Source organism: Cryptotermes secundus, unplaced genomic scaffold (genome assembly GCF_002891405.2).
Source record: "Cryptotermes secundus unplaced genomic scaffold, Csec_1.0 scaffold152, whole genome shotgun sequence".
NCBI classification, from domain to species: domain Eukaryota; kingdom Metazoa; phylum Arthropoda; class Insecta; order Blattodea; family Kalotermitidae; genus Cryptotermes; species Cryptotermes secundus.
In genome coordinates this window covers 1,773,895-1,791,407 of record NW_019720705.1, presented here as the reverse complement: position 1 = coordinate 1,791,407, position 17,513 = coordinate 1,773,895, and the positions used below count along the sequence as shown (strand labels likewise).

The following is a 17,513-nucleotide window of genomic DNA, read 5'->3' as shown; positions in this document are numbered from 1 at the left end:
AAACATATCGGGGAGTGGAGGTATAGCTCCTCCATCCTTGACCTCGGCACTAGGCGGAGGTGAGTGCTTAGCTTCACGCCCCTGCCAATTTACCCCTGGGGAAGAGCCTCCAGTACCCATTGGATAGGAGAATGGGTAGGCCCCAGGGTCGGTGAAGCGAAGAAAGAAACACTGAATCAAACCACTCCACCCATTCCGCAGCCCGTTGCTATACCGACTGAGCTACCCCGACTTTAGTAGAATCTCGTGACTTTCGCTGTATGACGTAGCGGTCTGTGCCACCTGACTAATGACTAGGGACAGGATTTTTATGCCCTAATAATCCCTTAAATATGTTTGCATTTATGCATGAAAAACTTCTGAAATATGCACTAAAACATGCACATAAAAATTGATACCAAATATTAAAATTGATTTTACATTATTTTAAGACCAACAAATAAATATTTAAGTTCACTTTATATAATCACTGAATGATTCACTTGCAATAAAAAGCTATACTTAAAGACAAATGATGCAACAAAGCCAACATATTTCATTACAAATTTAAGAAAACAATGGTACTCATATTTAGCTCTCCGAACTTTCAACTTCTTTTCTGTTGCAGTTCACAGTTACTAAATGTTTTACGTTTTCCATAGTTAGTCGCCTCCTACTGTCTCGTAAGATGTCCTTATAGCGGGAAAAACTTCTTTCAACCTCACAGGAACTTAGGGGCGCATGCACAAATGCTGCTATTTGCTCCACTGTTAGTGATTTTTTACTTGGCAGTTCAGTACGTTTACCGGCTAAAATTTCTTCAATTTCACAAATTTATTCATATCCTTGATTTTTTGAAAGAATGCTGTGTACTTTTTCCTTTACTACTTCACCAACTGCTCCAGGAACCAAATTCAATTTGGAAACAGTAGTTGGAACACACTTAAAGACTGATACAAAGTAGTATTGCTATTGCTTGCCTCCAGTGAGGAAATGGCGGATGGAAGATGAGAGAAGTGAGCATATATATAGGAAAAATTAGTTTCTAGGTCTGCGTTTTTTAGTACATCTTGGGCAATTTGAATTGATGCTGCACTTTTGGGATCAAATGTATTCATGACAGTCCTAACTGTTTCTAAATGTTCGGTATAATAACTCGCTGCACACAGCCACGTGCCCCAGCGCGTTAAAATTGGTTTTGGCGGAAGCGGAACGCTCGGTGCTACTGCTTTAAAGACTTCTTTTCTCTATGGCGCTTTAATAAATACCTTCTTCAGAGAAGACACCAACTTGTCAAGAGCGGAAAATTTTCACGAATTGTTTCTGCAACACGGTGCAATCCATGGGCAAGGCAAGTAAAATGTGTCATATTTGGAAATATAACTTTAAGAGCAGTACCGGCTTTTTCATCATAGAACTTGCGGCATCAGTCACAAAGAGCAATACGCGCTCATACTGAATGCCATTCGGCCATAGTAAATTCATGGATTTGATAAAAAAATCCGGAAACTGCGGAGCTATTTGTGGTTTCAAATTGTTCTACCGCAAGAAGATATGGGGTAGATTGTTTATTCTTATTAAGGGATCCAACTATACAATTTGCAATAAACCGTCCCTCACAATCTTGTGTTTCGTCGATTGATACCCACACAAAATTATCTTGAATCNAACAGTATAACACACGCAGTCGCAGGAGCACGACACAACAAAAGCACAACACACAAGATAGTGAAGGAGTGCTCCAACAAAGGAGAATGGGCGTGACTGACGTAGTGAGGGGCGACGTAGCGATGTGGTATCCTGAACAATTTTAATATTTTTAACGTTTGGCAATGTATATGATAGATACATATTTTGGTTATTTTAATGTGTGAACATGGCATGCAATGAACTGGTTTGACGTGGACAAGTAAGCACCTGAAGATGGCATTATTATGCCGAAACATGTAGTGCGAGGGAAAGGAGATAAATGAATGTATGCACTGCAAGACGGATTAAATAAATCATGGACTTAAATCAGTGCAACAGGAAGCTAAAATATAACATTAATCTCAGGGGAGACCGGAGCGCTATACAAGCGGCGGTCCAGGCAAGCAGTCGCAATAGAAAAGTAAACAAGAACCAATTCATTCGTAAACCTGAACCAAGTTATTCTAGTAGAAGACAGGCTAGAAGAGAAGACATTCGTAGTCCAGCCAGAACGGAGCGAGTCTTAGGTAGCCACTGACTGTGAGCTGTTCTGATTGTGATTAAGAGTGACTGTAAAAGAAGGCGTCAGTAAATCCAATAATCCAACCCAGAACCCGTTATTAATAGTCACGGAGCAATGAACACGTGACATCTTCAATAAGACTATGAAGGTCAACTAGTGTTCAGGATGAATTGGTACAGAACGATTCTGATATTGTAACAGTAATATACACACCCTTAGCAGCGCGTATATTTACACGTATTTATCTTTACGTAAGAAAAATTTTGTAAAAAATGTCTGTTAACATGCACTGGTCATCTTAATTGGACTGATATGATGTTTTTGGAACTGAGAATAGAGCGATCCCGATGCCTCTTCGGTGTCACGAGCGATGAAGCATGTGACGCAGTTCACCCGCCTAGTTATTGGGTGCCAACTCTGTTATATCTTGCCAGATTCATAGAAGGTGCAACATACGAGGTTCTTTCGTTCACAAAGTAATGCAACAATATTTTTCTTCTTCACAATTTATTTTATTGAAACTTCAAATATGTCACGTTGCTGCCTGAATCTTTGGATATCTAAGTCTATTTTTATGGCCTGACGCCACCGAGATCTAAGAGCTTATATGCCCGCGGTGCCACCTGCAGGTGTCCGTTGGAAATGTCTTCCGCCAGCACTGTCACTACAGCCACCGCCATCACCATTGCTGGTTGCGACAGACACTGCAGAGTGGTGCCGCGAAGGCATACAGGCTCCGACATCTCGGTGCCGTGAGGCCATAAAAACAGGCTTAGGTAGCTAAAGGTTCAATAGCAATGAGACACATTTCAAGTTTTAATAAAATAAATTTCGAATGAGAAACATATGATGGCTTATGTAAGTTTTGAGGTTTTCACGGCGATGACTATGAAGAAAGTCGTCTTCTGGGTTTTGGCGCCGGGTATTCTTCGTTTTGGCGACGTTTCGGAGGAACGTCGGCCAAAACGAAGAATACACGGCGCCAAAACCCAGAAGACGACTTTCTTCATATGATGGCTTACATTTTAGGAGACCCTTGTACAAAAAAAAAAAGAGAAATATACTTCATTTACCATTCGGAAGGTCACGGATTCGAATCACGATATGTTGTATTTTTTCAATTGACCTAATCCTTCTAGCCGCTCTATGGCCCTTGGGTCGACTGAGCCTCTAACAGAAATGAGTACGAGGAACCATCCTGGAGGGTAAACGGTGGCAGGCGCGTAAGGCTGACAGTTTTACCGTAAACTGTGAGCCGACTGTCTAGTAGAAGATGAGGGAGCCTCAACCTCTAACATCCCTATGGGCCTCCACGCCCTCTTACACGGATAGCTTTACCTTTTATGGAATGGATGTAAACAAATGAACGGCAAATAGCATGAGAAGTAAAAACTATAGCTCTGTCTTAACTTACTGCAGTTGAAATGAAAGATGCCATCGTGTGTACTGATCGAAGAGTGTGTCTCTGAACTGTAAGCGGCCTAGACGCTATGTAGGAGCTATCTCTTGGCCCTGATGAGAACAGAACTTCCTCTCTTGTCCTGTTCGCTGCCTAATCCTTATATCGAGTAAGAAATCTATTGTTGTGACTTCAGGGTATACATAAACAGTATCGGACTGAAACAAAAATTCTGTTCTGTAATGGCCGTAGTCTCTATAGTCCTAGTGCCGAAAAGGATTATGTTGATTTTACATTAATTTTCATTTCATATTTTTGAGCTGGGAAAATTTTCGAATAAATAATATTTCCGGATATATCCGGGTTCCATTATATGCAGGTTTCGATGTACATCTGTAGAGACCTACATATGGTAAGGACCTGAATATGAGTGAAAATTTTGTCAGTCCAGATATTCTTCAAAGCAACATTCAAGATCACACATAAGGACATAACCAAATCCACAAAGAGAATATTTAATGGTGCCTAAATGAAAAATGTTACCATTTTTTACGCGGACAGGGTAGGCAGTTTGGGACAGTCTCGGGTCAGAGATAAAGCATAATAATGTAGAAAAATGGGCGAAGACAGGCAGAGTGTCCCGGAAATGTAATGAATGTGGACAGAGCCGTGTCCACCTCTCTCTGGCCCTTTCCATAGGGACAGTGTCTCCCTCAAAGATAAACCCCAGGCACACAGAAGAATGATAGAGCGGATCCAAGGCCCCACGCTTCCTATAGCAGTGCGTTTATTCAGTTAAACGTCCAACGTTTTTGTTGCAAATACAAGCAGGGGGTCAGTGAATTAATGAGTGCTGCGGGAAAGTAGATATTTCATACAATTCTTGCACACGGATCCGGAAATGGTCCAACAAAGTGTATAATAATAAACCGACCACATATCACACCTGTTATTTTCTTCTGAATTGTAGCGGGCAAGCCCTCTACTCTGGTTTGTATTCAGAAGGTCCCGAAATTGAATCTCAGCCCAGCCTCTGTAGTTGATCTCGGTTCGAAAACAAATGTGAGCGTTGTACAATGCAAAAATGTTGAGACCGCTTCTTCTAACTTTCTTCCTGGCTAAATTTTACTCCACTTTCTGGCACTCGGTGCTGTAATAGTTCTGCTGTTCTCGCAGAAAATGCTCCACAGATTGAGGCCAGAATGTTCGTATTTGACATCTAGCGCAGAATTTACTGCCTCCGGTAAGAAAGAACAAGAAAACGGCATGATCTGAAGTAGTCACGGTCGTCAATATGGAGATTACTGCCTTCTGTAATAGGACCAGTGTAGAGTGGCAAATACCGCGACGTAATATGTGTGACTATAGACGGGGATTGGATTGGTGAATGGATTTATTGACCACTTATACACACCAGTAGTGTCTAAAAGCAATTACAGCGCAAACAGGTCACTTCTATGTATACAAAGATATCCCTGTAACAGGACGTGGCGTCCCATAGGGTTTTGAGACCTAAAGGCTCCCACATTGTCTAGGCAAATGGCCCACAGATTCATATTGTATTCCAGTAGGTTATGACACCATGTAGAATACAGTACCTACATCTTCGTTCTGAAGATGGGGGCAGTATATTCCTCCGAAAGGCTTGTACTCGCATACCAAGCTACAACATGGGTTATTACTTAAGAACATCTCAAAGTGAATCTTTACCTCTGTAAATACTTACACCTTATATAAGGCCTAAGCACCTCTGAATGCTGTAAATTCTGAGCACAATCCTCGTTGAAGAATTCCGCCTTCTAAGGTGTGGCGCCGTGTAGATCTTGTGTGAACCTTCGTTTCGGAGGAACATGTCGCCTCTATTTACAGGGTAGAAAAATCAGAGAGCGAGGAAGCAGCGTCACCAGGTGGCTTCAGACACCTGCAGGTTTTTCTACTCTGAAGATAGAGGCGGTATATTCCTCCGAAACGACGGTTCACACAAGATCTACACGGCGCCACAAGCAAGATGACGGCATTCTTCATAATCACCGCTGTGGAAATCTCAAATCTTACACGATTCTCATTCTGTTCGATAGCCACTGCTGCTCCTTTCCAATTGCACCACGAACCTGCATCTGCCAGTTTTGTGCCTGCTACTGAAATAGTCCAAGCTAAACAAACGAAATATTTTTCTAATGATAGGCGTGGGGAGACGCTAAATCCCTCGGCGCTGTGCCTATTACACGTATACCAGCAACTCGTGATGTGAATCATGCCACGTGACTATGATGAACTGATGTAATAATCGCCAGGAAAACCCGGGAGAAGCAGGGGGATATCCAGCATCTGTTTGTTAGAGAATTTCACGCGGAGTGCCCTGGGATTGAACTCGGGATTATTCAGCAAGAAACAGAAGAAATTGTCCCTTAATGACCAAAACTGAATGGTTGATTTTGATTTGTTTCATTCTGGCCTGTCACGCTAATAACACCAGGATGTGAAGGTGTCCCTCTGATGATGGGCTCTGAAGACCGAAACATGTAAGGCAGCCGTGTCAAACATGCGGCCCCCTGAGCCACAATGTGCGGCCCCTCAACTTTTAGAGCTAATTGATATTAAAATCAATATTATAATTTTAGTAGAAATATTTTTTGTAAAGACAATTTTCCAACAGACCAGACGACAAGAATTCTCACGCAGACATGAATTAGCAGGCTGCAGGAAATTCAATGTTTTGCTATTTCTAACATAATTTCTTATGTAATCTCTCTTTTTACATATTGAAAAGTTGTTTGATACTTGTCAAAAATGGCATTCTCTCGCTTTTTAAAACTGTAAAATATGTGACTTTAGGTAATTATATTGAAATTATTTCTAAATAATAAATAGAATTAAATTTCCTTGTATCAAAATCTAATGTATATTTCTATTTTGAAGTGCGGCTCTGGACTATTATTTATAGGGCTGAGGTGGCCCTCTGTACAAGTTGAGTTTGACATGCCTGATGTAAGGGCTTAAGTAATTGAAATAAGAGAAATCTTTACCGGCCACACTAGACGGAACTGTTTAACTTTTCATGAATGGTTGATGTCAAATTATAATTTAAACTACGGGTCGATTCAAAGTGTGTGTCGCTGTAGGATTTCAATCCGTTCGTTGTTTCATCCCATCAGGAATTTATCTTGCGAGTCGCAGCGAGGTTTTTACACTCCGAACCTAGATCGAGGTGGACGAGGCTTATCCAGCCCCAGAGTACTTTGTCACGTGACTTGGAAGTAATAAATTGCTTGTGACGCTTCGTAGCGTCGGAAGCGACAAAGTGGACGAGCGGCGAAATATGGAAGGAAAGTACGGAAATGGACGATTCCTATGTCTTTTTATCCTCGCGAAATATGAACGATGTGAGTACAGTTCGGACAAAGAAACAACTGCTTGGTGCCTTATGTAACAAAGCTGAGTGGTTCTACTGCTTATTTAACGACGCTGGATTTCTTCTTCTCTTTTTACTATTCTTCTTCTGCAGGGTCACGGATTAGGTCTCTTCACCTCTTCTAGCTACAAACTCATATTTATCGGTTCATCTCTTTAAAAATCTCATTAAATACATTCTCCTTCTTTAGTATATAATCTATTGCCTGCTCTAAGCAAAGAAGGGCCCTTTTGAAAGAGGTAATGTACTTTCGGGCCACGTAAAATGTTGAGAATTTCTTGATTAGCTGAGCAACTATTAGCCCCTCAAGAAGGACTCAGTTCAATGGACCTATTTAACAAATCATCTCAATCATGGAGCTGAGCTCTTTATAAGAAGCTGCCAGTTGTGCAGCTATTCAAGAACTTGCCAGCATTTTATGGAACCCGAAGGTCCACTAACTTGTTCATAAGAGCTCTCCACTGGTCCACATCCCTAGCCTGATCAATCCAATCCTATCTCTCTAAGATCCATTCTAATATTGTCTACCCACCTATGTCTTGGTCTTCCCAGTGGTATCTTTACTTCTGGCTCCCCACCAATATCCTATATGCATTCCTCTTCTCCCCCATTCGTGCTACATGCTCTGCCAATCTCATACTCCTTGACTTGACCATTCTAATTATACTTGGAGAAGAGTACAAGTTATGAAGCTCCCAACAAATAGTGTTATATACGTGTATTTTCCATGAACATCAACTTTTTAACGCGTCCCATAAACTTCACGCCGAATATTTGAATTCCGTCCCTATCAGCCACACTTCACATTCGTAGAAATCGGTTAAACCGTCATTCTCTCATAACCTTACATCTGTTTTATATATATATTCTGATGTGTCGTTACATTATGGTAGAAAATATTTCCGGAATTTACGTAATGCAAATTCATTTCATAAGTAATGAACAATTCTGTGACTTGTAGAGTACGTCCCAGGAGTACCTACACCAAGTAACTCTTACAGGGCCCATGTGTTGTGTAGTTTTTAATAAGAGAACAGTAAATTAAATTCCGTTATTTTTTTCTGATCTGTGCCTACATCATTCAATCAGAGAAACACAATTCAAGGAGACAGAAAACAAATTTAGCATACTTATATTATAGCGTAGATGGTACAGCGAATGGCTACGGACTGGACAACAGAGGGGTCGGAGTTCGAGTCCCGGTAGGGTCAAGAATTTTCTCTTCTCCACGTCGTCCAGACCGGCCCTGGGGTCCACCCAACCTCCTTTCCAAAAGGTGCCGGAGATTCTTTCTCCGGGGGTAAAGCGGCCGGGGCGTGAATCTGGACACTAGCCTCAAACTTGTGCCGATGTCAAGAACATGTGGATCTTTATATGCTTTTCCCCATACGCCTTCATGGCATCGTGCTTAATTAGTTAAGCACAGGGACATTACGACTTTACTAAAATTATTTACAACACAAGTCAGTGGCATTGATGTTCAGTTAATAATCTAAGATTTATTGCTGAAGGCTCAAACTCACAGTTGCAATACTAATTACACTGCAGAAGGTCAGAATTTATTAATATCTGCATTCTGTTAAATATGTATCATACCGAAGAAAGGTCCGAGGCAGAGGCTGCAGACAATAATGTTAAAAACGTAATTTCAGCGGTACTATCTTTCCTTTTTAAAGGAAAAACGTAGGCTCATTAAATAATTCTGTCTGTATATGTGTGAGCTTGAACCTCGAATTTCAAATTTTGAACCGCGGAAGCTATTTCCTAGTTTGTAATTTTGTACGGTTAGGAATAACAATATTGCGGGGGCCCGAAATTGTAAAACTGTAGCGACATCGGTGATATTCGTCCTGTTAATTTTGAATAATATGAAACTTTTGTTGAGGTAATATTTTTGTAGAATGTAAAATAACAGCATGTCATCCGTGAGAATATTTCCCTCAGTTCTTTGCTCTATGGCATTCACCAGCGAACCACTAAAACGTTGCATCTGAAACTTGGCATGATGATAGATCATAAACATACGTGTGTTTTGCATATGAAATATTATTTTTGTGTCAGCAATTGCAAACATGGAACGGTGCTGTGATGTTATATCTGACAAATTTAACGCATATAAGAGCTGTATTTGAGTAATAAAAATCTTCACAAATAATAATATTATTCTAACAATAAATAAAACATAGTAACATACCTGTTGGACTATAAATTCGCAGAAGAGGAGAGCTGGATTTATGATCCCTCCTCGGAATTCTCTTTTATGTGTTACGAACCATATTTTAAAACACAGGTGACGTTCAACCTGAGCTTAATGTACAACTGGGGCTACAGTGATATGATACCTGTTACTGTGCCCAGACGGCACGGCACAAATTCCACGCACCGCATGTGGTAGATCTGCATAACAACAATTGAATTTTGATTATCATTCGAACACCTTCACCCCACCCGTTACACGAAGGTGCATCCAGAACCTGAAACGTATCCTTCGACAACCCTGGATCAAACAGCAACAGCACCATTAGCCTCTCTATGTGCTTTCTCTGCCCACTGCTTCAACTAGAAGAATCTTTGTGAAAAGAAACAGCAATTTTTTTGCGAAATCATAAGGAGACCAGAAAAAAGTCTCGGAGAGCGGGAGAAAACGCAGGAACCCCGCCGTTTAATATCTGACAGTAATCACACACACACAGCACAGCTGCCAAAATAAAACTAAAAGAGGAAATGCTAACTCCGAAAATTGGAAAGACAGAGAAGACCGCCGGTTGCTCTGTCATCAAGCGGAGATGATGATTTTGCACCCATCAATGAGAGTGGAAATGCAGACAGGATGCCACACAGCGTCTGCGTTTCGAAGTACTTGGGTAAAATGTCGGTTTTAAAAGGAAAATGAATTACAGTTAAAACCGTAAAACATTTCATGAAGCCTGTGTTAGGTTTTTATTTCTTTCTTACTTTGCTCCTTTTGTACCTTTGCGGTGTCGAGGTAAGTAAAATTTATTTTCTCTTAATCTCAGACAGTCGGTAGGACTCCTTAGACGGGGGATCGGCCGTCGCAAGGCCGCTACCTAACCCAAAGAGAATAAACACAAGCACAAACATCCATACCTTAAATGGGATTCGAAACCCATGACCCCAGAGTCCGAGTGAGCTAGCGAGCGAGCGAAGACAGTCCATGCCTTAGACCGCAAGGCCACTGTGAGCGGTTGTGTACGTACTGAAGGTAGATAATTTGTCTGTGGGAAACATATGTAAAAGTATTTCACACAGAAATGATTCTAATAGAGATTAGAATAGCGCGACATTTATCCAGTTTTCGGAACTGAGCCTTTCTAAATTGTTAAATTTTTTAAAAAAGCTGTGTTGCATACTAAGCATAATGTTATATTTTCTTGTACTATATGAATGTATAGTTAATTTTTATAATTACTTTCCAGAATATAATTTGTGTTCACAGTTTTCTTCCACGTGACAACTGAAATGTCCCAATTAAGCCTCGACGTGCCGTAATGCGTGCTGCCGATTGCAGTTCGAATACAAAGTTAAACAGTATGAGTAAACACAATAGTACAAACTAATATACATAACTGAAAAGCAGCAGTAATAATGATACACAAATTACACTACTGTGGACATATGTAGACAACCATCCATGACGGGGTTTGATGAAGGCGTACGATGGTTTCCGGAAACGTACGTTGCCTTCCCTTTCCCTCCAACCCCTTATATGGGATAGACAGTTAAACAGTTGCAGGTAATGGAGTAAGTTGCGAGGGAGTGGTAGTGCTGATTAACGCAGCTTTCATCAACTTTTCCATTTAGTAAATGAAAGTAATGTTAGGCTTTCTCTTGTTAGCGTACAGGCACTCTATTTCTGATTAAATTTTCGTTTAAAATACGTCAAGGTTGTACAACTTCATAGTCGGCATTACGCTAATTTGTTAGAATTCCCTGTTACAAAGTTCTACCTGCTAAGTGTAACGATTTCCGCTCCATCCCTTCTACACAGACTGTGCCTGATTACATAAATTGTTCCTCCAAGCAAACTACAGTAATAAAGATTAAGTTGCAACATGAAATATAATTATATTATCATACTGGATATAGTTTGTTACCTTCCTAATCTTGTTATTCAGCAAGTCTCTCATTGTGTAACTTTTTTTTTCCTTATAGGCTTATAGAAAGCTACTTCTGTAGGCACTGCTGTGCAGATGACACAGATCGGATCAAGGCTCGGTGACTACGTTGCCGCAAGCAAAGGCAGAGAGACCCAGCTCCATTCGACTCGACACGGCGCATGCAATATGTAGCGGCCTACCTTTGCTGTGGACTCGATCGACTGGGCTGGATTCGCTCAGTGAGACAGTAGCATCTAAATGTTCAACAGAACTCTTAATTCAAATGCGTTTTTAACGTACATAAAGAGTACTGTACTTCACAAAATGAGGTAACAACAGTTGAGAACTTCAGCCCTGTTCTGTCATCACATTATTCTCCTTCTTTGTGCAATTGTTGCTGCCTCAGTATTTTTCATATCCCTCTATAATTCCTAAATCCTTCTACTTTTCAAAACAGCCATCTTCAAATTTACTGTTCCGTCCTAACGAATCATAATTCGTAAGAGCCGCAAACATTATCAGTCACACATTATGACCGTTTATATAAACCCTTTATAATATATGGTTCCTTCTATCGTTGGTCTTCAACAATGTCTGATCTGTGCTATGCGAATATAATCGATTTTATTGAACAACAATGCATTTATGTCCATCTCCGTTTCGTGTTAATCTTATCTCTTGGTATCTCACGATATTATTGGATACGGGCGATGACTTAGGGGCAATTTATTCTTGAACGTGTGAAAGACTTCTACAAATTAGGTCCAAAGTTCTTTCGGTTAAGAGTCCAGACATATGCAAAATATGTTAATGTTTAAGCAGTTTATTCAATATAATTTATACCGATTAATTACCATCAAAATGTACTAAATAATTTATTTCTGTGCAGCATAAGCGTTTCGGATTGTAAGCTGTGATCATTGTTATTCTCGCGTGATAGTGTTTTGTTTGTCAGACTGGACTACACAGAATCCCGCTTCATGTAATGGCGGATTTCTTTAATACTCTTTTCATACCAGAATTAAATGTTTAAAATATGAATTCCATACACTATTATTACATCAAAAATTGTTTCATTCTTAAACTCTGTAACCACAAAACAATATTATATTAAGAGAGCGCTGATAATGTTTACTAGCTGGAAAATTGTATTCAAAATAAAAAAATTGGTTTTGTCAATGTAGTGACTATAAACACTATTACTTTCTGGAATGAAACACTCTGCTTCCCGCCTGCTTTTTGCTGATTTCTTGTTTGGATTACTCTCCGGTCTTTTAGATGGAGGCAGATAGTTTCTCCGAAACGTCGACGAACTTCTACTGAAATACATGACGTTACATTCCAGTACTTTCATAAAACAAATTGGGTGTTGATGGTAATTGATTGGAGAAATTAGCACTAACGTATTAGAGATCGCCACAAAAACACATTTAGTTAAAAGCATTTTGTTCCAGACATTGTCACTTTAAACCTTGTATGGATCTGCTTTCCATAAAACTAACAGAAAATTAAAGCAGACGAAATTCATCATCAGTCGGACTTTCTGCGTACAAAGTGTCACGTCTTCATAATTACCAGTTTCCAGAGCAAAGTCAGATTTTACGCGGCCAGAGAAAGGCTACCGGCATGATCATACATTAAAATATATCCCTTAGAAATAAAGTTTTCAACCAAAGGCATCAAATTTGTAACTTCGTCTACGCCGCACTAAGGTACAGGCTAAGTAAATTTGTCGAAATTTAATTTCAGTTGCTTAGAACGCCCAACATTTTTAGAATCCTATTTATTTTTTCAACAATTTGATAGAATTTGAATTGCTCCAGAAACCTGGTATTTTACAAGACCTATTTTAAGAAATACAGGTGAGTATTCTCATTTTTAAAAGTTTCATAACTGCCATGTGTTCGATTCTGTGCACTGGAACTACAACGATAAGCCAAAGCGGGAATAACATAACTCGTTCAACAAGAATGTTGTAATAAAATTACTCCAGGATAATGTACAAGCCTTTTGATATCTTCCTTCGGTCAACGAAAGTATACATGGGGTCTATTGATACAGATCTACATTAATAAAATTGTTACGATTATAAGCACTTTAAATATTTAAATATAGCAGGTTTAAGGAATGTCTGGTGACTTTCAACAGAAAATGCGCTGCATTTTATCGCCGAAGAATAGGAGTATATGACATTCACCTAAATAATTTTATTTTAGTGAGGCTGCCACTGAGAAAACTGACTCAAGCGGTAAATCTTCTGACATAATCGTGAGGTGCCCACTTAGAGTCTCGTTCGGACACAAACTATCCTGACTGAGGGTTTCGTGATTTTCCTCTGCCCCTCCAAACAAACTTTAAATTAGACCACGACTGCTTCTCCCTTCATCCTTTCAAAGCATTCGGCGCTGTATAATTCGAATTCCTGACATCGTCGTTAAATTAATTACAGAGAAATAAGCATACCTGTTAGTCTATGAAGAACTCGGGCGAAGGGTGGATGCTTTCTATAGTCTCCTGCTGTAGACCGAGCACAATAAACAGAAATCTCTAACTTCATTTCATAAACAAAAACCACTGCAGTTTATATTCAGGTACTGCAACTGCTGTAAGTCTGTGTACATCCGAGTTCTACTGCGCATAACGCGGAGTCTACTGCAGCACAGACACACAAAGGCCTTGGAGGCAAGTGAACGCAAGTGAAGGAATGGCTTATGCTGCTCGGAGCGAGAACCGTGGCTCAGTATCCATTCAGTATTATGCTAGCGTGTTTATATTTCGATCTGATGACTATACGGTATATTAAAAACTGTTGCCAACTGCTATAAGTAAATAAATGCAACAGGGTAGTACAGTAATCCAGATAAAGAAATTAAAACAATGACGGAACTTAGAACTAGCAAGCGTGAAGCAATGTTTATTTCCTGTGTACAATCACCTCCGAGTCCAGTTCAATATGACTTCTCGTTGGCGATTCATGAAGTCTCAAAATAGTGAGTGTACTGCAGGGCCACATATTTCCAGTATTTTATAGTGCTTCCAAATTCTGTGAAGGCCAGAGGTAAAACTGTCTTAAAATTCCTCTAAGGTTTAGAATCTTGGCAAATCAATTTTAAATGTAAATCGCATGGCTTAAATTCGAAACTACAGTATGTACTTACGTCTTTCAGCTGTCAAACGAAAAGTGCTGTACCAGTTTCATTCGTTGAGGTCTTCAAAACATCTGATTCTGTTGCCAATATTTCAGATCGGCCTAACTTTGCCAAGTTACACATAATGAGAAGCTTATAAATATTCGCTTCATATTAACTTCATGAAGGAGACTCCTTGAGAAGCTAGTATTGGTCTTAGCCAGTAGAAAAAATCATCACTTTATTCATACCCCCGCAACTAATTTCTTTCAGACATATTATCATTCCATCTAAGCCTTGGTCTGCCATGTGTTCCCTTCCCTCGGGTTTTCTGACTAAAATTTGAATAAGTACAGTTGTGTGTGTGCCTAATCACCACACAGAGAATGTGAGCAGTTGGTGCGAACTGTTATCCTCAGCACTGTATATATGTGCATAGTCAGCTTCACCTTCCAGCCACTTTGTCACTTTGGAAAGAGCCCACGGTATAGACCTACGCTGGACATAAAACTACAGACGAAGACTGAGCGTGGTGGCGAAGACACGTTACATGCTGCCTCCGGCCATCGAACCCGGTCATCCAGCTCATAGTCAGCCACTTTATTTTCCAATATAATCCGACTCTTAGCCAAATACTGATAGTGTTATTACATAAAATACAATCAGACGGGAGGAACATGTAGTATGCCAGGGAGAAAATGTACGCTCAATGCATAGTTGGTTTGATCGAGCGAGTTGGTTCAAGCGGTCACATTTGTGTCTTGTAACCGGGAAGTGACCGATTCGAATTTTTGCCGAGACAACAGTCATACTAAAGAGGTTTTCCGTGACGTTCCTCAGCCATTCAAGCATATGTTAGGATAGTACCCCAAATTAAGCCAGCGCCGCTTCGTTCAACATTATTGCATATTCATCATTCATTCAATCACACAATCATTCGATGCTACATATTCTGAAATATGGTCAGTGTCGTACAGAACTATAAGGTTTATTTGCTACCACTCAGTCCAGAACCTTTTGTCTTCTTGTCTGTTGCCCAAATACATAAAAATTAGAATATACAAAACTATAATTTTGCCTGTGGTTCTGTATGGGTGTGAAACTTGGTCTCTGACATTAAGGGAGGAACATAGACTGAGGGTGTTTGGGAACAGGCTGTTGAGGAGAATATTTGGACCGAAGAGAGATGAAGTGACAGGAGGTTGGAGAAAACTGCGTAATGAGGAGCTTCATAACTTGTACGCTTCTCCAAGTATAATTAGAATGATCAAGTCAAGGAGGATGAGGTGGGCAGGTCATGTAGCACGAATGGGGGAGACGAGGAATGCGTATACGATATTGGTGGGAAAGCCACAAGTAAAGAGAACACAGGGAAGACCAAGGCGTAAGTGGGTGGACAATATTAGAATGGATCTTAGAGAGATAGGATGGGATGGTATGGATTGGATAGATCTGGCTCAGGATAGGGACCAGTGGTGGGCTCTTGTGAACACGGTAATGAGCCTTCGGGTTCCATAATATGCTGGGAAATTCTTGAGTAGCTGAAGAATTGGTGGCTCCTCCAGAAGGGCTCAGCTCCTTGAGTAAGTAAGTAAGTAAATCCATCGTCTGGTATATGTGACAAAAAAACCACAAAGTTTCCGAGACTGGATCAGTGTCGTTAAGTAAACCACAAATATCTAAAAATATCAAATGGTGTGAAAGTCTCAACGGAAGAAACCAGTTTTGAGACCCGAGAAAAATATCAATATACTTATAATATTAAAATTGATATTACAGGGTTAATATGAAATGTATTGAACTGGCCCAGGATCGAATCCCGTGACAGACTGTTGTGAAGGCAGTCATGAACCTTCAGATTGCTTGAAAAACATACAAAATATAAAGTAGACAAAACGCTTGATGCTTCTGTTGCATCATGGTTACGAAGTTTAAAAGATTCAGATTAGAAAATTACTGCCTTCTAGTACGTAACGCCGTGTAGTCTGACACATAGTTACCGAAGTTTCGGAGGAACGGGCAACCTCAATCTTGAGGGTAAAAGCCCGGTAAATATCTACCAGACTACGCGGTGTCACATACCAGAAGACAGTAGTCTTAACATTCACTGCTCTGGAAACCTCAAACCTCGTATAGATTTAAATTTAGAGAGGGCCTACACCAGAACGACGACTTGGGCAGGTGCGTTTATATGTAATAGCTTACCAGTACTGGTAGTTTACATAAGCTAATAAACCGTGCAGAAACTGTAATTTAAATCTTGGGGAGCTGGCGTCATAAATCTTAACAAGCTTACTGTTGAAATGTATGTACACGTAAGGGTACAATCAGAACCTCAGCTGTGGTACTGGTTTCTTTGGCGTCTTGCGTGGAGCTTCCATCTTATCAACAGCTACGTTTAATCGATGTGAACCCGAGCTCAGCAGCACAAGCTCTCTCTCAAGAGGCCTGATTGATGTTTGCAGTATGTGAATTGACAGGCGGTACGGAGATCTAGGGAACTCAGTTTGTACACTGGGAGGATGAGTGACACTTCCCACGAGTATTTACACGTTCCTAGGAGTTGCGCACAGCAACGTCTTGCAACCGGAGAGGAACAAAAATTCCTTCTGCGCATCTCCCAGGGCTTTTAGCCGCCTTACAAGGAAACGTGTAAATAGAGACGACCACATCGCCGAGAGTCTGATGTACTTCCAGAAAATGTATTTCGTTTCTTTATTGTTAAGCTATTTCATATCGTTTTTTCCGTGGGAGATGTGACAGTAAGGCCGAATAAAGTAGAAATATGACTGCGAGTGGTGAGTAAACACGTATTCAGGGCCAATCGTGGTCTATTCGAAGGGCTTATACCACTGGCTGGAAAGACTGAGGAAAAAGGACAACACTCTGTCAGGGATAGCATAGTCGGAATAGCGATTGGCTACCGGTTGGACGATCGAGGGGTCGGGGTTCGAGTCCCAGTACGGTAAAAAATTGTTTCTTCTGCACGTCATCCAGACAAGCTCTGCAGCCCACATAACTTCGTATCTAGTGGGTACTGGGGGCTTTCTCCCCGGAGGTGAAGTAACCTGGGCGTGAAGCCGACCACTCACCTCCAGCTAGTGCCGTGGTGAAGAAAGTGTGGATCTATACAACCCCTCCCACCCATATGCCTTCATGGCGTAGTGCTGAATTAAGCACAGGGACAACTTTACCTCGACGTCAGAAGAGCCAGTGGTCCAGTTTAGATTCGAACTAAGTACCTGCCGAATATAAGGGCTCCCAT

At 40.6% G+C, this 17,513-nt stretch overlaps 1 protein-coding gene across 1 annotated transcript in view; it reads right to left on the bottom strand.

The window, feature by feature from the left end:
* The window catches only part of LOC111871108, a 286,680-nt gene extending 272,831 nt beyond the window's left edge, over positions 1–13,849 (bottom strand). Inside the window, exons 1-2 of the mRNA XM_033754178.1 lie at positions 13,584–13,849; positions 11,118–11,374 (exon numbers count right to left, since the gene is read on the bottom strand). Coding sequence (XP_033610069.1) covers positions 11,118–11,150 — 33 coding nt within the window. The 5' untranslated portion in view covers positions 11,151–11,374; positions 13,584–13,849. The remainder of the gene's footprint in view (positions 1–11,117; positions 11,375–13,583) is intronic.
* Positions 13,850–17,513: the final 3,664 nt, after the last annotated feature.